Genomic DNA, 26,920 nt, shown 5'->3' with positions numbered 1-26,920 from the left:
TCATTGTAGGAGTGCGCTGTGTCTGAGTCGGAGCGCAGTACCGCCGTGGCCCACTCAGCTGCCTGCCCAGTTAGCAACGAGACGAGAAGAGCAATGCGTAGCCGATCGGTGGAGTATTTGGTGGAATTGAACTCAAACACCAGATCTAGCGCTGTCAAAAACACACTACATTTCCCGTCTGTGCCATTCCATTTATCTGGAAGCGAGAGAAAAACATCAGAAGGAGGGGGGGGGGTTGATGCGGCGCCACGGCCTCCGCCACGGGGGGCCGGCTAGCCGCGCCAGCAACAGCCGCGCGGAGATCCGCGTTCTCCTGCCGAAGCTCCGCCACCTCGCGGCGCAAGGCCGCGACGTCTTGGATGCTCCGAGCAAGATCTCCGGTTAGCTTGTCGATTAGCTCGGCATGCCGATCCACCACATCGCAAAGACGCGCGTGATCCGCTGGGTTTACCGCGGAGGGCTCAGTCATTCTGTCATGAACTAACCCGAGGAGAACAGAAGACGTAGCTTTAGCGGTTAGCCCTTTGTAGCGTGAATGGTAAACCCAAACGCGGAGTGACACGAATAGGCAGGATAATCACGCTATTTGATCTAAGGACTCTCACAAATGGGGAGCAAGGGAGAGACACAAATCTAACCCGCGTCCTATAAACACACACTCAATCTGGAAGTAAACCCAAGAGGGTGAGTACTCACGGTTCGGTGAAACGGTCCGAGGCGACATGGGCGAACTCAAATGACTGAGCAGAGTGTAGTGGTTTGTTTACCCTTTTTATACTTCCTGGTTCGCGACCGCCTTACCTCAGGGTCCTAGTGCCGGTCGCGCTCTGAGTGTGCATGACACATGCACAGACTATTACCAATGTTTTTTATTACATTTTTAATTATTACTTTTGTTATGCAGGCCCTGTTAGCGATAAACCCAAACTTTCCCATGTATGATTTATGTATGGAACATAGCACAGTATTTTATTGGTAATCTGAAATACTATTTCTAGTTATTATGTATTTGAAAACAGATATATCAGCAACCTTTAAAATTATACAGCCTTATTTTTTTTATATATACGGCTTTCATAAATATGCACTTCTGTGTTAATTATATTTAAACCACCATGCTATAGTAAGAGATCTTGTGTGTTCATTAGATCTTTTCTTCTATGTCTGTAGAAAGCTTCCAGGTGTTTGTGCCTGAGTCTGCCCAAGTGGGGAAACCAGTGGGAAAGATCAAAGCAGAAGATGAAGACGTAGGCGTCAACGCTGAAATCATATACAGTATTATTAACCAGGAGGGAGCCAATGTGTTCTTAATAACTACAGACAAAAACACAAGAGAGGGCATCATTAGTCTGAAAAAGGTACTGGGCAGTCTTTCAAAATGTGTTGTTTAAATACAGTGTTGCAGAAATTTTAGAAGCCATTTAAAAAAAACATATCAGTAAGACTGTACTTGTGTTATTGAATAGTGGTGTATTCGACTGTTTGCAGTCAGAAAAAGATTTTTCTTCTTACACTTTATTTATAAATTTAACGTTGTTAGCCTCCTGGGTAAATTTTGGAAAGAAGCCTAAAATTATAGCTCAACTGATGTCCTATGCAATACCAGGGATCACCTCATAGGGTCGGGGGTTCCTGGCAACCTTCAGAAAATGTGGAGCTTATCCAAGAAGCAATCTGTCTCTTGGTCCAATCAGATACCAGTTAACAAAAGTTAGAAGGCGTTTGAAAAAAAAATATTCAAAGGATACTTTAAGCTAAAGAAAAGAAAAACTTTGCTTTTATATAATAGAAGTGCATAGCAGATCAGAGCATAAAATCAGGGTCTTTAAGTAAATAACCATTTATAATAGAAAAGGTTCAGGTTCAAATTACTCATGGGCCTTATTTATCAAGCTTGATGTGAACAAATCTCTTTGTAAATTATTTGTGGTAGCAATTACTATATATGAGAATGTGATATTACTAAAAACCCATTAAAAAACACATCCTAGGAAAGCTTGAAGTTTGTATAAATTTACATTTAAAGAGGCATTAATTTAGATCATAATTGAAATTGATTATTAGATACAATGTTGTCATATTTAAATTACACACACAAAGTTAGGTAAACAACTTTAAAGAAAGCAACCCCAAAAAAGCAAAAGGTTACTTTATGTCTCAGGTAGCTGAACTGCAGAAATGGGTGAGGTGCATTATAAACAATCCATAAGCTAAAGAGGCACTTGATAATGTATAGGTGATTTGTATTTATAAACATAAGCACTAATATAAAAAAAGCTCAATATTTAGGTTAATAAAAGTAAGGACTATAGCCACTAGTCAATGTTTTATGCCAGTTCCACTGCTAAACATGAAAATGTATATTGAATCTTTATTTGTAACTAAGTGGATAGCATTGAAAAGACCAGCAATAAATGTAGCCTTAATGTAATTTTTTTTATGATTGGCAGACTCTGATGATTCTGATTAGACAATCAATTAACCTAATTTCCCTTGTTGTCTTTTCAGCCACTTAACTATGAAAAGAAGAGACAGTACACTCTGCATATAGCAGCAGAGAACACACACCTTGATCCTCGTTTCTCCCATATGGGATCATTTAAGGATAATGCCTCTTTTAAAGTAACAGTTGGGGATGTGGATGAACCACCTATTTTCTCAATGGATTATTATATTATGGATGTTTATGAGAATGCAAAAATTGGCACGGAGGTTGGATCAGTTATAGCACAGGATCCAGACAACAGGAACAGCCCGATCAGGTAAGAGAGTAAAATAGTTTGTATAGGGCATAAGCATATGTCCAATTTGTTGCATGTTTTAATGTTACTTCTTTCTGTTACACTGCTGCCAACTACTAATTCTGACTAATCTTTTTTTCCTCCAAACTCCATTTCATTTCCTGGCTCTGTTACACCCCAGTCTCGGTCGAGCTGTAACAGCAAAGAAAAGAAGAGAAAAAGGTGAAAAATAAATAAGAAGGGGGTGAGAGCAAAAGTACGTTTAATTAATGTTTATTTACAAGTGCAAGTGAACTTGCAAATCCCCAGAAGGTAGCTTCAGAAGTCGACATGGCCAAAATGTAAAAAAAAAACAAAAAAAAACCTCTAGCTACACTAAAAGAAAAAAAAATAGTGCACTTATCCCTTTATTAACCAAAAACAAGAGAAAACAATGTATAAACATATGGCGCAGACTTCCTACTTAACCACTATATACAAAATGTATTTACAAAAGGGGGCAAACAAACTACCCATCTTCAACCGCTTATCCAAAATTGGGTTGTGGGGGTAGCAACTCCAGCAGGGAACCCCAAACTTGTCTTTTTCCAGCCACCTCAGCTAAATTAGCGTTCCCAGGTTAGTGTAGAGATATAACCTCTCCATCTAGTCATTGGTCTGCCCCCTTGGCCCCTTCCTGCTGGACGTGCCAAGAACACCTCCCTAGGAAGCGGCTTTTTGGGCTTCTTACGGATGACTAAGCTTCAGAGCCTATCTCTAAGAAAAAAGCCAGCTACCCTACTAAGAAAACACATTTCGGCCCCTTGTATTCGCAGTCTTGTCTTTTCGGTCATGACCCAACGCTCATGACCATAGGTGAGGGTTGGAACAAAGATCGACCAGTAGATTGAGAGCTTTGCCTTTTGACTCAACTCTCTTTTCATCACAACAGTGGGGAAAGCGGTTGCAATACTGCCCCCGCTGTTCCGATTCTCCGGCCAACCTCATGTTCCAATGTTCCATCACTTGTAAACAAGACCCTAAGATAGTTAAACTCCTTAACTTGGGGTAATGACTTGCTCCTTTTCTGGGGTAGACAATCCATCAGTTTCCTGCTGAGAACCATGGCCACAAATTTCGAGGTGCTGATCCTCATCCCTGCTGTTTCACACATTTAGCTGCAAACCAATTAAGCAAGTGCTTCAAGTCACAGACTGATAATGACCTCAGGACCACAGAGCCAGCTTTTCCGGAGAGATCTCATCAATTCCCGGGGCTTTGCCACCTTGGAGTTATTTGACTACCTCAAGTGACCTCACCCAGGGAGATCATCGTCGACCTCCTGTCATCCTCCAGCTCTGTCTCTGCAACTGAGGGTGGATTAGTTGGGTTCAGAAGTTCCTCTAAGTGCTCTTTCCACTGCCCGATTACCTCCTTAGTCAAGGTCAGCAATGTCCCATCCTTGCTGTACATATCTTTCAAACCAAAAGAGCAAACAAACCAATGAGGAACAAATCCAAAACAAGGCCAAACAAGCAAATGGTTATATACAGAAAAGTGTATCAAAATACCAAGCAACACTAAAGAGGGAAATCATACCGTAGTCGCATAACTTAACAAGGTAGTACATAATATATCATTCACATCAATAAAGGGTTAAACAACAAGCAAGGTCACTGTCTGCAGCACTGTAGTCGGAAGGGCTTTAGTAGGCCTCCGGGTCTCCAGTTTAACCAATCATCAGTTAGGAGGCCGGATCAACGAGGGTAGCGCAAGTAAGCAACCAACTGATTGCAGGAAGGAGCACGCTGAAGTGGGCAGGATCTAAAACATTAAGGAAAAGACACACTATCATCCCACCACGAGCAGAGACACATGCAAAGCATGGAAAACAAATATATACTTAAAACTTAAACAGCTCTTTTTAAAAACATTTACCTTTTGCTGATCTTTAGTTATTGTATTTGTTTGATAGGTTTGTAAAGGAGTGAAGGTTTCAGGAGTGCAGTAAGCTGGCTGGATGCCAGAATTAAACTATTATCAGTTGACTTCAAATCAAAAGTAATGGATGCACCCTCCCACATGCCATGAATAAGAAATCAAAATATTATGGGAGCTTTTAAACCATAATATATTCATGGCAATGTGTTGGCATAGAGGCACTACTCTGCCTTTATTTAATCTCTATCAAGTCATCCTTTTCATTTGGCTCTCTTCAATTTGATAAGGCAAAATTTAATGAGAAAGTAGTGAGTTGCCATGAAATGCCCTTCTATGCCCTACTGTGAACCTTTGTTTCTTTGTATACTTCTAGCATAGTATGATAATAAGTCACAGTTATAGTCAGTATAGTTTTAAAGTCAGTATAACACCACAAAAAATATGATTTGCCCTTTTACAGAATCCAATCACATACTGTACAAGAGAGATTGTGCTAAATATACAGTGCCATAATGACCATGGGACATTTAGCAGATTGTCTGAAACACAGTACTCCGTTACCCTAGGTCCAGCAGCCTAGTTGAACTTGACAAAATCACAAAAGCTGTTAATGGCTTATATTGAAATATATGTCTGTTTGTTCCACTGTGGCACAATTCTCTGCGCCACTCTGATTCCTCAAATCTACAAGGCCTTGTTGTGACTACTGACAGTTAGACAATCATCCCTGCCATACGAATTAGATCTTTCGATGGATGGTATGTAGAGTTTGGCACGTTCAACTAGGCTGCTAGAAACTATAAGTGTGGCATCTCAGACCTTCAAGCAATAGGTAAGCCTTCCACAGTGGGCCAAAAATCAGCTTTTATATAGTCAAGTGTCTAACAGAGTTAGGCAATGAAAGGTTTTACCATGCAATATGCTAACCACTGCATATCTTAGTGTTTAAGCACTAAGATTTAATATTTTGTCGCCACAGCAGTCTTCTGTTATCATTTAAAAAATAGGCCAAAAGTATATCATCCAAGACTTTTGTGCCCGACACGGGGCCTCACTGTACTGTTTAACTCACTCTGGCAAACCTCTTACGGGATGCAATGCTTTTTTATGCCCTAATTCAGCCATCCTGCCTTGAATATTTACTCCTGACTAATGAATAATCTCATGACTCTTCTAGGCTAGCATGTGGGAAAGTGCCATGTGAATTTGTTCTGCCGAATGCAGAGCAGCTAAGTGCAAGACATATCTACCTGAGCCTCCAGGAACAAACTGGACTTTAATTGAACACATCTCTTGTTATAATGAACTTCCAGTCTCACATAGTATTATGCAGATCAATTCCTGCTATCCGTTTTCACCCAAATGAGGATGGGTTCCCTGTTGAGTCTGGTTCCTCTTAAGGTTTCTTCCTATTACCATGTCTGGGAGTTTTTCCTTGCCACTGTCGCCGTCGTCCTCGGCTTGCTCATCAGGGATAATCTTATCTTTTTGATTCATCCACATTTCATACTAACTTAAATAAATCTTTTGATTGTGTAAAGCTGCTTTGCGACCATGTCAATTGTTACAAGCATTATTCAAATAAAGTTGAATTTAATTGAATATTAGCTTTGTTTTTATGGTATATGTTGAGCAAATTGTTTTTCAAAGCATCTTTGGATGGTTGAGGTTATTTCTCATGCTTAAGGATCAATAAAACACTTAACCAGTGTATTGTTGTACACATGTTCTGGAAACATCTTTGGAAGCATTTGGAGGCTTATGCATACTGATCACATCAATTTTAAGTGGTATTTGAACACTATACTGTCATTTTAATATTATTAAAAAAATGTTGGCCAAATTAGTGAGAATGTATAATTAATTATTGGTTTAAAGATTCTAGAAACAAGAGACATTTGGGTCAGCTACTTAAAAGTTTGTAATATTCACTTACTCTTACTTATCGTCTATACTGCTTTATCCTGTATTCAGGGTCACAGGGACCTGGAGCCTATCCCAGGAGGCTTAGGGCATGAGGCAGGGTACACCTAGGTGCCAATCCATCACAGGGCACACACACATACACTCATTCACACACTACAGGCAATTTGGGAATGCCAATCAATCTAACCTACATGTCTTTGGACTGTGGAGGGAAACCCACCAAGCATGGGGAGAACATGCAAACTCAACACTCGACAAAAAGGTGACAGTGCTAACCACTACACGACCATGCCACCTTGTAATATTCAATCCTGTCAAAATTATTCAATTCCAGTGAAGTAAAAATAAAAAATTTTACTTGAGGGTTAAATGTAATTTTTGGTTAATAGTAGTCATAATATTATATACGGCTAAGACAATTGGAGCATTTGGGGGACATCATTAAATTGTAATATTTTGTAACATTTGTTTAATTTATTCTAAATAACTATTTTTTTCTATTATTTATACAAAAACAGGGTTGAAATGATGTTTTAAAACTTTCAAAAAGTCCAAGAAAACTTTTAAAAGCCCAACAATCTCAATCATCTGTCACAGTGGCTTAGTGGTTAGCACTGTCGGCTTGCACCTCCAGATTCCAGGTTTGATTCTCACCTCGGGACTGTGTGCATTGAGTTTGCTTGTTTTGTGCTTGGTGGGTTACCTTTGGGTAAAAGAACAATTTCAATCAGAGAATAAAAACAATGAAATAGAGATGAAAAAGATAGACAGGTTGGCATGTGTTGTGAAAGCCATTCATGCTCTATGCAAATTGGACCTTATATATTCGCATTGCCTTGATTTTTCTCTCAAAACACAGTTTGTCAGCTTGTTTTGGTCCAGCTGTGCAGTGACGTATTTCTATTTTTAGGGACAGCAATAACCTAATGACATGGCCTATTATATTTTTAATGGTTTTTATTCTCTAAAACACATTCAAAATGTTATATATTAACACGTCCTATACAAAGCTGTTTGCCATAAAATTTATTTCATGGAAATCTCTTTACAGTTTGCTCAAGCACAAGAGTATGTTGTGAAATTCTTTAGCTTAACAGCTACATTCCATATATGTAGTATTTTTACTAATTATACACAATGGCTTAACAAATTGTTTTGTTTGTTTTTTTATTTTTGTATAGTAGTTACTATCAGAGGTGGGTAGAGTAGCCAAAAAATTTATGTTTTGGCAGATTTTGCAAGTGAAACATGTTTTGCAGTAAAACTACAGGTGCAGTAAAACTACTTATATGAGTACATTTCTTTTTAAAAAGTTACTCAAGTCAATGTAACGGTGTGAATGTAACTCGTTACTACCTACCTCTGGTTACTATATTTATCCCTAATGTTATTTACACACCCCATACAATCATTTAGTGTAATAACTACCCATACATCTTTATTTACAATTAAGCAATAGTGGCCCATTAGTAGCTTTCTTAGCTGCAATGTACATGTCCAATTTGTGATCATTCGGTTTCATATGTAATGTGGGGAAAGTTTCGGGCATGAAACATTGGAACAAGATTAAAAAATGCTGGTAATGGTAACAAGTTGCCTTTCACAGACTATTCTAAATGTTTCTAAGCAACAAACCCAATGACAAACCCTGCAGAGTGTTTTACTGACTTTTTCATAATCATAAAGAAATATTATTTGTAGTCCTTGTGAATCAGACCAATGAGGTCTATTAAATTCTGCATTTAATAATTACATATGCTACTATGTAAAAGCCATTTTGATGAGCACCAACGTACTCCGCTCACTTAGAGCACGTACTAAAAGACTGAATAGCAGCTTTTTCCATCAGGCTACAAGGGCATTAAACACACAACCTCATCAATAATTAATAAATGTAGCACACAGTTGCAAAGACTATAAGGCGCCGTATAGGGCTTAAATCAAACTTTACTCATGCACACACACGTATGAAACACTTGCATACACATATATGAAACACTCACACATACATATATTCTACTAACTGCTCAAACAACTACATATGAAATGTGCACACACACACCTATGAGATGCGTGCACATACACACACATACATACTTTCTACGCACACACACACATACATACTTTCCGCGCGCACACACACATACATACTTTCCGCGCGCACACACACATACATACTTTCCGCGCGCACACACACACATACATACTCTCCGCGCACACACATACATACTCTCTGCGCACACACATACACATACATACTTTCTGCACACACACACACATACTTTCTGCACACACACACATACTTTCTGCACACACACACACATACATACTCTCCACAATAAATTACATTTTAATTTATTTGAGAAACCATTCGTATTATATAGGCTAGTAATCTGTAAAAATAAATAAATAAATAAATACATCTCCGTACATCATGTAACTTAATCGAATAATTTATTTGTTATAAAACGTTTCAATACGCTATATATTTTTTAATGGTATCAGTTTTTGTTTTAAAAAATATTCTATATTTAATGTCATAGTGTGAAATTTCCACAGCAGCAGCGACAGGTATCCGAGGTGCTTGTGTTACCATGGTAACTCAAGGAGGAAGTGACGTTGCATGGTGTTCTGAATGGTGGAATTTTGTAGAGTGAAGTTCCCTTATCAGACATTTCCTGCGCAGGGAGTAGGGTGTAGGGAGTAGTAATTTCAATGTATATGAACTTCATTCTTCTGGATCAGAAGTAGACCGTTTATGGAAAGTTTAGAAGACCACAAGTAATTTATTACCACAAAAGTGGGTGATATGGAGGGTCAGAACAATGTTTGAATTTCTGATTCAGAGTCCCGTGGGATTCCCTTGAGTTAGTTATTGTTCATATAAGCGAAGGCGAGGAAACACATTTCACAAAACAGTAATTGTTTCTGTTGTAGGATCTGACATATTAGCCACAGATTCCGTGCTTCAATTTTCTTTTTGTAAACCATCATCTACTGTATGTTTTCTGCCGCTGCAATATTCAGACATTATGTGGACAGTTCGTCTCAGGTTACTTTGCTGTACGGGAATGCTGCGTGAAAACGCCATGGGAATATCTTTTCGTGTTGCCGGGTGTGAAGCATGTGTGTATCAAACACGCCAAATTTTGGCTTATATAACCACGGATTATCCAAGGTGAGCCGTCGAGGAGAGATATTAGATCCGAGAACCATACTCTGGCGAGCCAACGGGGCGCCATCAGTAAGGGGCGCAAACCGTGTTGACGGACCCTTGCCAGGACTCCCGGGAGCAGAGCTATTGGAGGAAACGCATAAAGGCATAAATTGGGCCGCGTATGGGCCATCGCGTCCAGACCCAGGGGAGCTGGATGAGTCAGAGAGTAGTAGAGGGGACATTGTGCTGTCACTTGGGAGGCAAAGAGGTCCACCTCTGCTGTAAAGAATCTTTCCCAGATTCAACTGACCACTTTGGGGTGGAGTCTCCAATCCCCGTGTGTCACAGCTTGTCTGGACAGTAAATCTGCTCCCACATTCATGTGGCCCGGAATGTAAATCGCCCTGTGGGACAGGAGCTTGTCCGGTGCTCAGAGCAGAACCTGATGCACTAGCTCGTTCAAGCGGCGCGAGTAAAGTCCGCCCTGGCGATTTATGTAGGAGACTACTGATGTGTTGTCTATCCGCACTAGGACATGGTAGCCTCTCAGCTGCTGGAGGAAATGCTGTAGGGCCAAAAATAGAGCCATCATTTCGAGGCAATTGATGTGCCATGCAAGGAGATGGCCTCTCTAGCTCCCTTGGGCTGGATGGCTATCCAAGACCACACCCCAGCCGGTAAGGGAAGCGTCTGTCTGGAAGCGTTAGCATCTTGTGATGATGAGACGGACGTAGAGTGGGACCCAAAGTCAGGAACTGGGGTCTGCACCACATAGAAAGGGTACGAAGTCCTTTGCGCGTAACCCTTATTTGCCTTCGCGGATTGGCCCTCATATGAAATCCCCTGGCTCTTAGCCACAACTGAAAAGCTCTTATGTGCAAAAGGCCCAAAGGTATCACCGTGGATGCAGCTGCCATGAGGCCTAAACATTTTTGAAAGTGATGTACAGTCACTTTCTGGTCTAGTCTGATTTCTTTCAGGGTGCTAAGGATGGATTCGACACAAGCGGGAGACAATTGTGCCTGTAGAGTGATCGAATCCCACCTGACACCCAAGTATGTTGTCCTCTGAGCCGGAAAGAGAATGCTTTTTGTAGCGTTGAGTCTCAATCCTAGCGAATAGAGATGAGCTAGGACGACATCCCGATGTCGAAACGCTAGCTGCTGAGACTGGGCCAGAATCAGCCAGTCATCTATGTAATTATGGATGCCCTGGAGTCGCAAGGAAGTCAGGACTGCATCCATACATTTTGTGTATGTGCAGGGTGGCAGAGCTAGACCAAATGGAAGAACCGGATACTGGTAAGCTTTTCCCCCTAAAGCAAACCTCAGGAACTTCTTGTGTTGTGGCAAAATTTCTATGTGAAAGTATGTATCCTTCAAGTCTATTGTCACAAACCAATCCTCTGGTTGGATTTGTGAAACAATAATTTTGACAGTTAACATTTTGAATCTGTACTTTTTAAGATCCAAGATTGGACGCAGCCCCCCATCTTTCTTGGGGACCAAGAAATAACGACTGTAGTAGCCTGACTCTATGTCTGGAGGAGGAACCTGTTCTATGGCTCCCTTCTCCAGCAACGCCTGGAGTTCGGAGTTCAGCAGATGCGCCTTTTCCGGTATCACGGAAGTGTAGACCACGCCATTGAGACGCAGAGGGCAATGTGCCAACTGAATCCTGTAGTCTTTCTCTACAGTCTTTAACACCCAGGGAGATATGCCTGGCAGTAGCTTCCAGGCTGCCAGCTTCTCCGACAGGGGTACGAGTTTTAGTACTTCGACTGCACGGGGGGAGGGGGGTGGGGGCTATATGACCGAAGAAGGGGGATATATAGCAGGATATGACCGAAGAACTAACGTGTCGTTGGAGACCGGTGTTGTCCAAAACACCAAAGGCATCGGAAACTGAACACCGACCCCCTGGGGGTGCCCGGGAGGGCATGCTCTTATAGGAAAGAACATTACGTGCCCCTCCCCGGGCGGTGGTCACCCCCACAGTCCTGGGCGCATAAGCTTACAGGACTTCTTCTTCAAAAAGAAGAGAGTGTGGCGATCTTTTAGAGGTGGCCTGAGAGGGGCAGCGAGCCGTACCCCAGTTCTTTCTGTGGTGGTGCCTGGCTGCTAACACTATCCTTCTGCGCATCTCACCTGGTGAGAGTTAGATCTGGTCAAGGCTGGGTGGCCGACGGCCTTGACTCGAGCACGGTGTGGGAGAAATTTCCCAAAAGCCTGTTCATACAGCCTAGCCTCTCGAAACCTAGTGGCGACTGAATTAACAGCATCGCCAAATAGGCCAGAAGGTGAGACAGGGGCAGATTTAATCATAGGTGCCTTTCAGCGGTTACCAAGGAGGCCATAGAACGGCCGATAACATGGGCTGGTTGTTTAGTCGCACGAGGGAAAAATCAGTAGCCCGGCATAATTCTGTGAATGCTTCCTGATTCACAGTGCTGCTCGTGCTCAAATCCTTCAGCAGATCAGCCTGGTACGCCTGCAAGACCGCCATGGTGTGCAAGGGAGCGCCGGCCTGACCTGCTGCTTGAAACGCCTTCCCTACCAGGATAGAAGAAGTTCTACATGGCTTGGAGGGAAGTGTTGGCTTCTTTAATGAGGATGATGTCTCAGGAGAGAGATAGCCCGCGAGCGTCTCTTCTATCTGGGGCATCACCATATAACCTCGTACTTTTGCATCAACGATGTTCGAATAAATTGAAGTCGATGGTACAAAAATACGTGATGAAAAATGTTTACTCCAAGAACGAGATAATTTGTTATGGAGGTCATCTAAAAAGGGGAGAGAGCAGCGTTTTGGCTTCATCTCCTGGCCACCCGACAGAAATCTGTCATCTAATTTTGACTGTTTTGGGTGAGCTTGCTCCTGTGGCCAATCAATGTGCAGTCGTTCAACTGCACGTGTTATGACTTCAAGCAACTCCTCATACTCTCTATCATCTTTAGAGGAGTGTTTTGAGGTAGCTACTTCCATTTTCACAGAAGCAGGAGAGCGAGTCTTTTCTTTACACACCCATAAGAAGCCCCGGAGTGCGCTCGTGAAGTGGAAGGGGAGACTTCGGGATCGGGGAAGAGGGCGAGAGAAAGGAGGAACTCTGTCTCTCGCGCCTCGGCCAGGTCGGTTTGTGATCCCCAGGAGTGCAGCCTGGTTCGTGGTTTCCTAAAGCACCTTCATGGGAAGAAGATCACAATGCTCGCACTCTCTATTAAGCCCTTTGAAAGCGTGCTTCTCACTCAAACATTCAAAGCAGAAAGTATGTAGATCGCCCTCCGAAAGGAAATTTTCACAAGAAGGGGGACATCTAGCTCTAAACTCCGCCATTATTGCTGGTGAGTTTTATATATTTGTATCTGCTTTTTTAAATGCATTTTAGTATGCTTGCTGACACACACACGTCCACAATGCGGTGAAGACAAAGATCTAAGGAATGTTCCCGGTTCACTCCTATTTATAGCCTGCAAGTGCATCTCATCAAATGACGTCACATTTACATTTACATTTAGGCATTTGGCAGACACTCTTATCCAGAGCGACTTACAAAAAGTGCTTTAAAGTTTACATCATTGGATACATACTTACACTGGGTTAACTAGGTTAATAACTAAGTGCCATTAGTCTAACACAACTGGGAAAAGGGTTTTTTTTTTTTCAGGGAAGCGAGTTAATTCAAGTACTGGAGAAACAGATGCGTCTTGAGTCGTTGTTTAAAGATAGTCAAAGTCTCAGCTGTACGGACATCTAGAGGAAGTTCATTCCACCACCTAGGTGCCAGAACAGAAAAGAGCCTGGATGAATGCCGCCCTCGATCCCTGAGAGAGGGTGGAATGAGGCGAGCAGTGCTGGAGGATCGGAGGGAACGTAGTGCAGTGCGTGGTGTAATTAGAGCAGAGAGGTAAGTGGGTGCTGGCCCATTTTTAGCTTTGTGGGCAAGCATCAGCATCACCTGACCGAGGTTATATAAGCCAAAATTAGACATGTTTGATACACTCATGCTTCACAACCGGCAACACGAAAAGATATTCCCATAGCGTTTTCACGCAGCATTGAGTGTAGACTTTGAAAGGGAACTGAATACGCCATGTGATTGAACAGTGATGATCATTATACTATCCTGCTCCATCCTCTAAACTGTCCAACAGCAGGCTGTTTACAAACCAGTACTACCATTCAGGGAGAATGAAGCGAAAAGTCTACACTGAAATGCCTTCCGCTTACACTGAAATGCCTTGCGGTTACACTGAGAATCTCATAGGTGTATGTGCGTGAAGAGTTTGTATATGTTTGCGTGCGCGGAGAGTATGTGTGTGTGTGTGTGTGCGCGCGGAAAGTATGTATATGTGTGTGTGTGAGTGTGTGTGTGTGCAAAAAGTATGTATGTGTGTGTGTGCGCGCGCATTTTATATGTACTGTAGTTGTTTGAGCAGTTATTAGTATATATGTATGTGTGAGTGTTTCATATGTGTGTGCATGAGTGAAGTTTGATTTAAGCCCTATACAGTGCCTCACAAAAGACACTAGTCACTGTATCACAGAGTATAACTTATATGCTGTATAATTTATATTGTATATACTTAGTACATAGGCTTGTACATGTGTCAAATAAAATTCTGGAATCTTGAATCTTGAATATATTTTGCTTAGGTTTTAAAATCTTCTTAATTGAAATGGTTCAATTATTATACTGTTCAAAGAGTGTGTATGGCTATTTTCATGGATTAAAACAAAACCTCTGGTTCACAAATAATGTGAACTACAATGTAATATTAATTTTCTACTTTCTCTTTTTTCTCCTCTATTTTTAGATATTCCATAGAGCAAAAAAAAGAAAGTGAGGGATATTTTGACATTGAACCTATCAGTGGAATCATAAGAACCACTCATCTCCTGGACAGAGAAGACATAGCCTGGCACAACATTACTGTCATGGCAGAAGAGGAGGGTGGGTACCATACATAATTCTGATACAATTTTATAACAGATTAGAATATTAGGTATACAAAAAAATTGTGAAAATGTTCTGTCTGAATGCTTGTATGTCCGTATTTCTGTATGTCTGTCCAGCCAGATTTTATCACAGCATTACGCAAAACTGTCTGGACAGAATTTAATAAAACTTTACTAGTCCTTAGGTATTTGCATGAAGTTTTTACTGTGATTAGTTTATACAGTATTTTCACTAGTGCAATAACAGCACTGAAGTGGTATTCATGAAGTGAATTGTAATGCGCTGGAGTGATTTTACGACAAAACTTAATCCTTATTTGAGTTACTTTTTCAATTTCTCATCTGTGTATTACATTCTGATTACTGAACAAGGAGTGTATTTGGCTAACAATGAAAGAAGTACAGGCGTAAGATATTCAACCTTAAGTGAGGCAGAGAGTTCTTCCATACAGACAGGCAGACATGTTTGTGGACTTCATCCTGAAATAATACAACTGATTGAATTAAACCTGATTAAATTCAATTCAATAAAATTTTATTTGTATAGCGCTTTTAACAATTGTCATCGTCGCAAAGCAGCTTTATACAATCAGAAGAATTATTTAAGTCTGTAATATAAATGTGCATGAATCAAGATGAGCAGATCGTCCCTGGTAAGCAAGCCGCAGGCAAGGAAAAACTCCCTGAGATGGTAATAGGAAGAAACCTTGAGAGGAATCGGACTCAACAGGGAACCCATCTTCATTAGGGTGAAACAGAAAGCAGGAATTGATCTGCATTTATACAGTGTGTTAGGTGGCAGGCAGTTCAGCTATAACAGTTGATGTTAATTGATGTAAATATGGAGTCCAGTTAGTTATTGGAGACAATTGCAATCTTGAACTATCGAGCAACTGCAGCCAAGTCAAGTCCTTAGAGAAACAGCTGTCAACTCTAGTCAAGGCCAAAACCGACTAGTCAGAACTAGTCGAGTTATGCGCTAAAATGCCACGATATAGCCATTACAATATCAAGTTATGCTTTAGTACTAAATGCATGTTTGCAATTGAGAATTTTTTTTCTTGAGCTATGAAACACATTAGCACTCACCTTACAGTTGCTATAATTTAATGATAATCATAAGCAAAAAGTGTAAAACAAAGGATTCACATTTATTACATTTTCACCCAGAGCGGGATTCGAACCAGAATCTAGCCAATTTTATACTATTATTTAAGCAACGCCACACCACATGGAAAGCGGCAAAAATGCTTCAATTTCATTGGCTGTCACTGAGTGCCAGCTATTCACGACTGGCCCCCGCGGAACACAGAATCCCCGGGCTTTGACTGCACTTTCTCCATTTGTTATTACCAGGGGCGGACTGGGACCAAACAGTGTCCCCCTGGACTTCCTGGCCCACAGCAGCCCACACCATAATACATTGGCTCATTAATGTAGAGATAAATTTTTAACACCAGTTACTAGTATAAAAATATAACACAATCACTGGGGCATTTTTTCTAAATAGATGCTATCCTTAATAACTGATGGAGGTTTTAAGCTGTATACACACGCATTTTTGAGGGGTTTAAAACGACTTAATAAGTCCGAGCAGACCTACATGAAAGGTGAGAAGTGAGTAACTGAGCGCGCTGTCACGTTGTATATACTGTACAACACGCGTTTATCAACCTTTTGATAAAAAGGCTGCCTTTTGTAAAGTGAAAGTACTTTACAAAAAACAAACAGCTTTATTTCAGTCTTGAATTCACAATCACATCACATTCTAGCTATTATTTACAGCTGTGGTTAAATAATGGATGAAATAATTATTCTATGCTGGACACAAACAGCAAATATGATGATTATTATAAAAAGCCCGAAGAACTTTGTGTTTATAAAATAATATTTACTTACTATGATTATATATATATATATATATATATATATATATATATATATATATATATTGTTTATTCATGTCTTCTGATGATGTCGACACATATTTAAGTTTTAAATAAGATATGTTGGCATATTCACGAATCAGGACATTCGCATAGTTAACACTATCAGATAGGCTACTATCAGGAAATTAAATTAATTTCAACACCATTTAAACCAAGGCATTGCCATGTCTTTCACTGTTTTGTCCCTGTTAAGACATTACAAAAACTATATAAGAAACTTTTAAAGCACGAATTTGGGCATCTCATTTCATCATTGTGAAAATAATATCAAGCACATATACACACATTCATCATGAAAGATCTGTTGTAAAACAAAATAAAATTCATGTTTGCTTCAGCATTGGAAACAATATTGTTTTAGGCTAAGTAATTATATACAACTCTTTGTTGTACAGTACTTGGTCCGGCTTTTAGATAAAGTCCTTCCATGCGCCATCTCGCGTATATTCAGTGAAGCACAACACATTTATTTAAATTCCCGAATGTTGCTTACGGCAAGTCATGGCACGCGGCGCGCGCTAAATTGCGGCATCTCGCTGAAAAACACACGCAGTCTTAATGGCCACATCTGTACCACCATAAAATCAACATAATTTTCAGGTCAATTTCCAAACAGATGATACAAATCTGTGGCTGTTCTTATATGAGTGTATATATTATGTAACTAAAGTCGATCTGCACAATTTCTCAGCTATAGATCTAATCTAAGCAATTATCTTTCCCCTCAGCCTTCCCCAGGACTAATGATTCACTAATTACAAGGAGTAATTGCTGGTAATGATATTCTACCATTGTTAGGCATTGAAAAACACTATTAGTCACTAAAAAAATCACTATTATTAGTTTCTGTTGCAAGTTTCTATGTCTAGAAACATAACACAGAAACCATGTGCATTATGGCTGCAGGCACATACTGTCTACACTGACTGGGAAATAAACTGACCAAGCAAATTCTGTGCTTCTATCTGTGTGGCATCAGGTGCTATGGAAGTCTCCAACCACCCACATGTATATATTATTGTTAATGACATGGTCAATTAGTGTAAATTAAATGTTTTTAAATGTTTTTTTTTTTTTTTGTCCTTGAGCTTGGTGCTCATACAATATATAATTAATACAGCATGGATACATACATGAACAATGAATTTGAAATATGCAACTTAAATAAGCAAAAAAATTAAATTTTCTTTAATTTTTTTAATACAATCTCAATTCCAAAAAAGTTGGCACAGTGGGTAGATTGGCTTGATTGACAAAGATTGACAACTTATCATGAATGTAATTGTTTGCTGAAATTATGCACTTATTTTAAATCTTTTGGCTACAACATCCTCCAGAAAATTTTGACAGGGCCAATTTAAGACTAATACCAATGAGACAAGTAGAAATGACAAGGTGATGAAACAAGCACTGTTACACAGGTAACCCAATTATTATATAATATGCAAGGAGTTTCAAAGAAAGTTCTAGTACTTTTAGAGCAAAGATGTGGTGAGGCACGCTGATTTGCCAAAAGATGCACGAGCAAATTATCTGAAATTTTTGACACACAGAATGTAAATTCAAATCAGTCATTCTTTTAATAATATTACAATATTTTGTATTGTTGTCTTCAAACATGCATTGATAGTAATATGTATGTACTGTACATCGATGGCCTCAGTCTTAGAGTGTATGTGTTGGTGTATGTGTTTTCCCACTTCTTTGAAGTAAGCTCACTCATCACTCATCGTCTATACCGCTTTAACCTGTATACAGAGTTTCATGGGGCCTGGAGCTTATCCCAGGAGACTTAGGGCACGAGGCGGGGTACACTCTGGACAGGGTGCCAAACTTTCACAGGGCGCACACATACTCATTTACACAGTATGGGCAATTTGGGAACGGCAAATCTGCATGTCTTTGGACTGTGGGTGGAAACCAGTGTACCCAGAAAAAGCATTAAGCATGGGGAGTACATGCACACAGAGGCAGGATTTAAACCTGGCCAGGAATCAAACCCAGATTCTGGATGTGCAAGGTGGCACTGCTAACCACTAAGCCACCATGCCGTCTGAAGTAAAGCAGACTTGTATAATATATTGTCGAATGTATCAATAGTCTAGCATATTGTTTATTCCTTGGAACAACTTTTCACCTTTACAAATTGAATAAATGAACTATGTGAACCAGAAAAATCTGGTAGGCATAAGGTCAAGGCATAAGGTTATTGCAGATTTTTTTCCCCCCAACAGTCACACATTTACTATTTGGACACAGCTTAATGTGTACACCTGTGTATATATAGTTTTTGACAAATGTAATGTATGGTACTACTTTTCTGAAGTTTGTCTGCTTAATTTATTTATCAATTTACAGATAACCCAAATCTTCAGAGTCATGTCCCTGTCACAATTCAGGTACTAGATGTAAATGACAACCCACCAGAAATCAACACAGAGGATGACATCCTTATTTGTGAAAACATAAGGGCAGGACAGGTAAGTATACAAGAGGCATTTTCTATATTTTTAATGCATATCATAAAAGGTTTGAGGTCAGAGTTTATATGCCAATGTTAAGGGCAGAGAGAAGATAGCAGATGAAAAGTAGTCCAGGAAAAGGCCAAAGAAAGTCTGAAAACACACTAAGCTTTGTTCATTCAGAGTGAGGATCTGTGCAGCCTAACATGACTGTGCTTCAGCTCCATCCACATCCATGCGTTTTTTTCCCTCTCTCTTAGCATAAAATTTTCCTTAAGGGCACTGCAGAAACACAGGAACAGCTGATTGAGTGAAAGAATGGACAAATTGAAATAGTAAAAAGTGATTTAGTGAGATAAGCAAGCATAAAAAATGAAAAAGCGTACTGATTGAGAGAAAATGAAAAAAAAAAAACAAAGGGAGAGCTAGAGGTCAAATCAAAATACATTTAAATTTTATTTGTCACGTACACAGCCAAACACAGAACGATATGCAGTGAAATGCTTATATACTGCCTGTGACTTTAAAAAAAACGGTTGCTCTGTGAGAATGAATTGCTTTGGCAATATGAAATAAGAGAAAAGTGTACTAATATAGAAAACTTTAAGATGAAAAATATGCAATATGTACAAGGTTACTAATAAAATAGAATTGAAATAGAAGTGTGTTATGAAGTGTTAAGTGTATGAATGAATGAAAAAATAATAAGGAAAACCTACCTCAAAAAAGTAAATGGGAGCAATGCATCAGCATGTTAATAATTGCAACAGAACATTAAACCCTAGTCAATTCTGGGTATACTGCTAACAGTCCAATTAGGTATGCTGGGTCTGGTTTCCTTATATACATTGAATGAATTAATGGGTCCATCCATGAGTATCAAATGTAGCTCAGTGATTTACATAAATAATTACCTCCCGCTATAAGGTTTAATGTAAATTACTGACCAGCAGCATAAGATACAATGCAGTCAATTTAGCACAGAGATTTTGCACTCAGACATCTTCTACTTGAGTTAATGGTATAGATGTTGGTCACCTACATATTGCATGGGAAGGCAGTCGAAACATGAAAGCATGGATGCATAGCAAATGTTTTAACAATAATCACAGAACAGTGGTGGGTAGCATTGCTACTTCACAGGTCAAGGATCTCATGCCTGATTCTAAGCTCAGGTTACTGTCTGTGAGTTCTGCATGTTCTCATGGATTTCCTTTAGTTTTTCTGTTTAACTTTCACTGTCCAAAAACAAGCATGCAGATTGCCAAATTGCCTCTAGGTGTGATTAAGTTGAATGGACATCCAAGTGGAATGATCTCTTTTGTCACACCCATGGCTCTAGATTCATGTATAGTATCAAGCAGATCATCTTTGTAAAACTAAAAATTAAAGTTCCATTAAAACTGCCCAATGGTTACTGCCTGAAAGCCCTTAAAATGCTGCTATCATTTAGGGATAGGCACTTTTAAAGTATGCTAATATCATTGTAGAATGATTACAATCTCTGTCTATTAAAAATAAAAGGAAGCATGCTTCCATCATTAGCCAGATGTCCTAAAAAACTGTTGTAACTGATAAACATGACCTAATTACCATATTCCAGTTAAAGAGCATTTTTAAGACAATTATTTAATTTATTTAGAATAGTTATCATTTGGAACATTATGTAGGCCAAATATGATTGAATAGATAGATGAATAGATTCTGTGCTGGATTTTAGGCTGAGTTTTGGTTAATCAGTCAAATTGATATCCTTTAAATCTTTGGCGCTTACAAGTGTCTATTTGTCAGTTTAGGATATGTGATGAAAATAGAGACTCAACTAGATTTTTTTTAAATAATTCTGCTAATGACAGATTATCCAGACGATCAGTGCTGTGGATAAGGATGACTTCGCAAATGGACCGAGATTTTATTACTCTTTCCCTGGGGGAGTTCCCATTAATCCCAACTTTACCTTAAAGGACAATGAAGGTATGCAATTTAATAAACTTGTATGTCTGTGTGATGATGATGATGATGATGATGATGATGATGACAAAAATATAATTATTATTTTACTCTTTTTAATACTAGCATGATGGGTATATCCTATTGATTTTAGTAGAGAAAATACAGATGCAGTACAGAAATATTGTGCAGTGTAGTCAGTGCAATATTCATTTAAAGTTAAATGATTTATTGATATTTTGGCTAAAAGATATTCTTATAAGCATATTTGTAGAGCTTTCATAGCTTGGGAAAAGAATAAAAACAAGCCATATTCTGACACTGGGTAAGCTCTCTGCTCTTTTATTTTAACTGAATGCAGGCAAATGCTGAAAGGATTATGAGTAGGTCAGTGAGCTGAAGGCCTGGGCGAGAGAGAGTTTGAGAAACAGACGTCTTGCTCCAAAAGCTTAAGCAGGGCAGCAGCAGTAGCATCAGTGTGATCTGAGTGGCCCGAGCGTAATCTATTGCAGCAAAGTGGAAGTTGTCGTCTTTGTTTTTGGGCAGAAAGAGAGATCATATGCAGTATGTAATGGACAGAAGAAAGTACTTGTTAATTATAAGTTACAATAAGTAATATACAGTCACAGCCATCAAAACAACAGAGTACTAGTGGTACTTTAATTTTTTTTTTTTTTTTACTAAAGAACGCAAAATTTCTACTCTCCATAAATGCATGTTCTAATGCTTGCTAACAGTGATGTAGTAGGCATTTGCCTCAACATCTGTTGGTGGTTTGACATCTGTCTCATCTGATTTCACCTCGCTTCTCTTAGCATGGTTCTGACAAATCACTGTTTGATGACTGTGTAGAGATAGTCTTTTCTGATTGGTTAACTTTAAAATATTTTTTAGATAGGGAAGCTAACTTAACCTGGTTTTGTTAACCAAGCATTGTGCAAGGAAGCAGAGGTATGTCAAATGGGAGGGGGGAGGGAGGGTGTTATGTTAGGCTAAAAACAAATCCAAGCCAGCCAGCCAGCTCTTCCATCCATCTAGCTATTCAACATCTGTTCCCTTGACAAAAAAGAACTGGAATACATGTAACTGCAGTGGATTTCAGAGTGTAGAGACTGCTGCATATTTGTTATCAAAGAGACATGGTTTAGAGCAACAGAGGTTCAGATGGTCTAGCTTCATTTCATGCCACTAGAAATTGAGCTCTGTGTGGTAAGGCTCATGGTGGTGGCGTGTGTTTATGTCAAGATTTTTGTACTAATTTCCGGTAACTGCTTACTGCTGGTAAAGTATGTGACTCTAAGATGCAGACAATATCGTTTACCACTGAAATCCTGTACTGTAAATTAATACTGTACAGTACTGTATACAAGCCCCAGTACTAATGCTATGAATTGTAAATTCTATAAATATGTGAACCTTGTTAACACAAACATTGCTGGCACATGCCGGTGAGAGCCATGCCCCCATCTCAGCTACTCAGACCACATCTTTTTTATACTCCTTCCAGCATACATAACACTTGTTCCAAGGTTGCACACAAGTGTTTCAAGCCAGTGTTCAAACTTGGCCAGCAGGAGCTACAGTATCTTTGCATTCTATGACTGTTTTGATGACTTCAATAACTTGGAGAATTACATGACATCACTGACTTTTTATATTAACAATTCCATCCATGATATCACTGTCTTTAAGACAATCACTCTATCCTGAAACCACAAGCTGTGGATGACTGTATGGTTTTGTGGTGTTGAAGCCTTCAGAGCAGGTGGTCCAAACCAGGAAAGGAAGCTGTGTTCCTTCCAGCCAGTGCATACAATCCTTCAGGACTAGCTTAATAGCCAGAAGTTCCTGATCACCCATATTGTATTTTCTCTATCCGGAAGATAGATGATAAGAGAAAAATTACCAGGCATGCAGTTTATCATGTGAAGATCAATAAGAAAGGATACCAATGTTGGAGGTGTCTACCTCTACTACGAAGTTCGGCGAATGCAATTGAAGCAAAGGTAAAAGTTGGCAAAACACAGAAACCTCCTGAGAACTTATTGTGGGGTTGACCAGTTGGTAAATGCCTGAGGTTTGGCTGGCTCCATCTCTATCTTCAAGGGAGAAATCATGAAATTCAGAAATGTGGTGAAAGCTGCATGGAATTCACGTTTCTCTGCCTTGATGCATGGGTTATTGTAAAGTATGTCAAGTAAGCTTGTGATGTTCACAGTATGTAGCAGCATGGTCAGCGCTATTCATCCACACAATAGTTTCATTACACTGTGTACTATTCTTGCTTTATATGGTAGAAATGACGAAAACAAATTGGCTTGACTTGAGATATTGATGAAAAAGTAAGGGAAATATTATTTTGAGGTTTTAACTGTTTGCCGCAGTCTGTTAGTGTCCCGTTTTGTGGTTGTGCTGAACCAGATGGTGATGGATGTGCACAGGATGGGTTCAATGTCTGCAGGATAGAACTGTTTCAACAGCTCCTGTGGCAGACCATACTTTCACAGTTGGTGGTGAAAATACACAAGTTGATGTTGGACTCTTATTTAAGGTCATGGAAAATGGTAGTTCCCAGAAACTTGAAGGTCTCCATGGTTGACAAAGGGTTGTTGGATATTGTAAGGGTGTTGAGAGCTATCTCCTAAAGTCCACTATCATCACAGTTTTGAGCGTGTTCAGCTCCAGGTTGTTCGGACTGCACCAGAACACCAGGCAATTCACATCTTGTCGATATGCAGACTCGTTATCTGATGTGATTGAATGAGTCCAACGAGCGTAGTGCAAACTTCGGGAGTTTGACAGCACATTTGATATGCAGCAATTTGTAGAGAATAGCAGTGGAGAGAGGCACATCTTTGCAGAGAACCAGTGGTGACTATCTGCAAGTAACTCACCTGACTCACCTGCTGTTTCCTGCCTGTCACTAACATATGCCATGGGTACAGTAACCTGTAGGAGAGTGGAGGGGAGGATTTTCGGGATTATTGTATTAAAGACCAGACTGAAGTCAACAAAGAAATTCCTAATGTTCCATTTTCATTTGCTCAGCTAGCATTAATAGATCCAAAAGGAGCTACACTTACTTTATAGCCTGTCGGCTAAATAGCTGGGTACTGTAGCTCAGATACTGCATACATTCTGGTCAAGCTGCTTCTAAGACAAATAGTCTTTTCTTCTTTTCTTTCATTTGTGTAAATATAAGTCTTAAAAAAAAGCACAAATTTGTGCTTATATGCTCATATGACAGCTTTTGGTTTGGAGGGAATAAAGAAGCATGAAGAGGCAGGTATGGAACAGCATGCACAGGTCCTTTGTTTTTCTCCTTTATTCTCTATTCTTATTATTGGTTTTATTTTTCTGTGTACTTGATGACAGAAAGCCTAACACACAAAACTTTCTGCTATTCAGAATTCGGCTAGTGGTATTCTCCAAGCTCCAAATTGAATTCGTATTCAATTTATAACTTTATGGTCTAATTAATAACTGGACCTGATTGAGTTCGGAGACATCAAAAACGATATTTCAAATAGATCCAATGTGATGTTTTAACAATCACAAGTAAAAAAAAAAAAAAAAAAAAATTTTTTTTTTTTTTAGATATGATGAACACGTTGCCATCTTGTTTGTTTGAACAGTTGTCTGTATTAAGGTCCCAGTCTTCCCATACTAATGTCACTCAATATGCTGGCTGGCTTGACAGTGATAAATGCACCTACATAAGGTACGTATAGCAGGCAAAGTTTCGGGAGTTTAAAACACATAGAAACACGCACAGAATTAATTTGATAATGCACCTGTAAGAGAATATAGTTTGAGTAAAAGTGCTGAGAGTCTTATCAGTGTAGCTTTTTCTCTATTGAGCTCTTTCTCTCTTCTTCTTTGGGGGTGTTGGGTGTTTACCAGTCTAAGCTATGAACTTATCCTACTGTTGGTGGTCTATTACACTATATGCTAGAGCTCACAAAGAACAGTGTGTGATTGCGAGTGAAATCCTTTCAGTTGGCTATAAAGATTGAGTCATAAATATAACCATTGTGTCGTCGTCCCTTTTAAAGGAGCTTATTGTCACAGGTGCTGTGTGTGGGCTTTAGAAATGGTATATACGCAGAGGTGAATTCTCTAATAAGTCTTTTAATAAGGAAAACTGAACATAAATAGACACGTAGATATGGGAACTAAGGAACTAAAATAAACAAGGGCTAAGCTACACAAGCTAAGCTAACCAATAACTAAACAAGCTACGCTAAACATGAGGCTAAACTAACATGACGGCTGGATGGACAAGGGGTAAACATAACAGCCCTCCACTGGGCTCTCTGGGAGATCAGAGCCCTCCACTGTGCTCTCTGGGAGATCAGAGCCCTCCACTGGGCTCTCTGGAGCAACTGAGCCTCCTCCGAGGCTGATTGGAAGTTCTGGGCCTCCTTTGTCAAGCTGAACAAGCTGATCCTGGAGCTGTGCACCCAACTCCAGCAGGGTTTGCACGCGCTCCTGATCGTTGGTTGCCCGGCACGCATTGATCTGCTGGTTGAGTTTGCCAGCTTGCTGTTGGAGCACTCGCCTCTGCTGTTGATGCTCCGCGCCTTGCCCCTCCTGCAGACACACCAACTAGGGTATTTCCTTACCTCTGGTTCCGTCATCCTGTGTCCTTGGGGGCACGCGTCGTATCGCCAGCCGTGTTCCTCTCCAGTCCAGCTGCTTTGCTCGCTCGTCCTCTCCAGTCTTTCTACTATGAGCACTGCACGGCGTAGCTCCTGCGTGCTCAAAGTTGTTCCGCCAATTAAGGTCTGGCATTCTGTCACGGGTGCTGTGTGTGGGCTTTAGAAACGGTATATACGCAGAGGTGAATTCTCTAATAAGTCTTTTAATAAATAAACTGAACATAAATAGACATGTATATATGAAAACTAAAGAACTAAAATAAACAAGGGCTAAGCTACAAAAGCTAAGCTAACCAATAGCTAAACAAGCTACGCTAAACATGAGGCTAAACTGACACGACGGCTGGACTGGACAAGGGGTAAACATAACAGAGAGCTAAACAAGACTAGGAGATAAATCAGGCTAGGCTAGGAGATAAACAAGAACAAAGAAATAAGCATAAGGAACTAAACATAACCAGGAGTTAGACTAAACAGGAAGATACAATGACTAGGGACTAGGAACAGTAGCATGACGCAAACACATGGAGAAACTTACTGACCGGTAAGATAAACAGCACTGTAACACAACAGAGGAAACTCAACTGAGACAGACTAATTATAACGTAATTAGCTAACCTCAGTTCAGGTGTGCTCCCATCACCTGACTGAGGTGCACTCTGGGAAATGAAGTTTAATACAAATACTCAAAACACAAAAGCAGTCAAAGTGAAGTTCGGGATATTTTGTGTATATATATATATATATTATATATAAATATAAATTTATATAAACTATATATAAATTTACCAACCTTAACGTAACCATTTAAAAAAGTAAAAATAATTCAGACAGATAAGTGTTTCCATTAGTTTGTGTGCGCACCCGTTGTTATGTGTGTGTGTTTGTGCACGGACATGCTGTGTACAGTATGTGTGTGCGTGAAGCTAAAGTAAAATTTAAGGAGAAATGACTGCCTCCCCCCTCTCATATTGAATGACTTTCACACACATACACACACATACATCACTGCTTTAAAGTAAAAATAAAACAAATTAAAGTACACTTTACTTTTGAAAAGAATCGCGACAGACCAGTGTGTCCGTTATAGTGTATGTGTGAGGAGGAGGGAAGGGGCACACTGTGCAATGACGTACGCACACACACTAACAGAATCAGTGCAGGTTGACAGAGAGAAAAAGAGAAAGAAAATGGATCT

General features: G+C 39.8%; 1 protein-coding gene across 1 annotated transcript in view; it reads left to right on the top strand.

Annotated features, from left to right (window-relative positions):
* LOC128541304 (cadherin-18) overlaps positions 1 to 26,920 on the top strand; it is a 130,739-nt gene that overhangs the window by 74,869 nt on the left and 28,950 nt on the right. The window contains exons 6-10 of the mRNA XM_053511656.1: positions 1,171 to 1,358; positions 2,509 to 2,762; positions 14,559 to 14,695; positions 19,008 to 19,129; positions 20,968 to 21,085. Of these exons, the coding sequence (XP_053367631.1) occupies positions 1,171 to 1,358; positions 2,509 to 2,762; positions 14,559 to 14,695; positions 19,008 to 19,129; positions 20,968 to 21,085 (819 nt within the window). The remainder of the gene's footprint in view (positions 1 to 1,170; positions 1,359 to 2,508; positions 2,763 to 14,558; positions 14,696 to 19,007; positions 19,130 to 20,967; positions 21,086 to 26,920) is intronic.

Source organism: Clarias gariepinus, chromosome 14 (genome assembly GCF_024256425.1).
Source record: "Clarias gariepinus isolate MV-2021 ecotype Netherlands chromosome 14, CGAR_prim_01v2, whole genome shotgun sequence".
NCBI lineage: Eukaryota > Metazoa > Chordata > Actinopteri > Siluriformes > Clariidae > Clarias > Clarias gariepinus.
The sequence above is the reverse complement of the archived record's forward strand: the minus strand, read 5'-3'. Positions and strand labels throughout refer to the sequence as shown.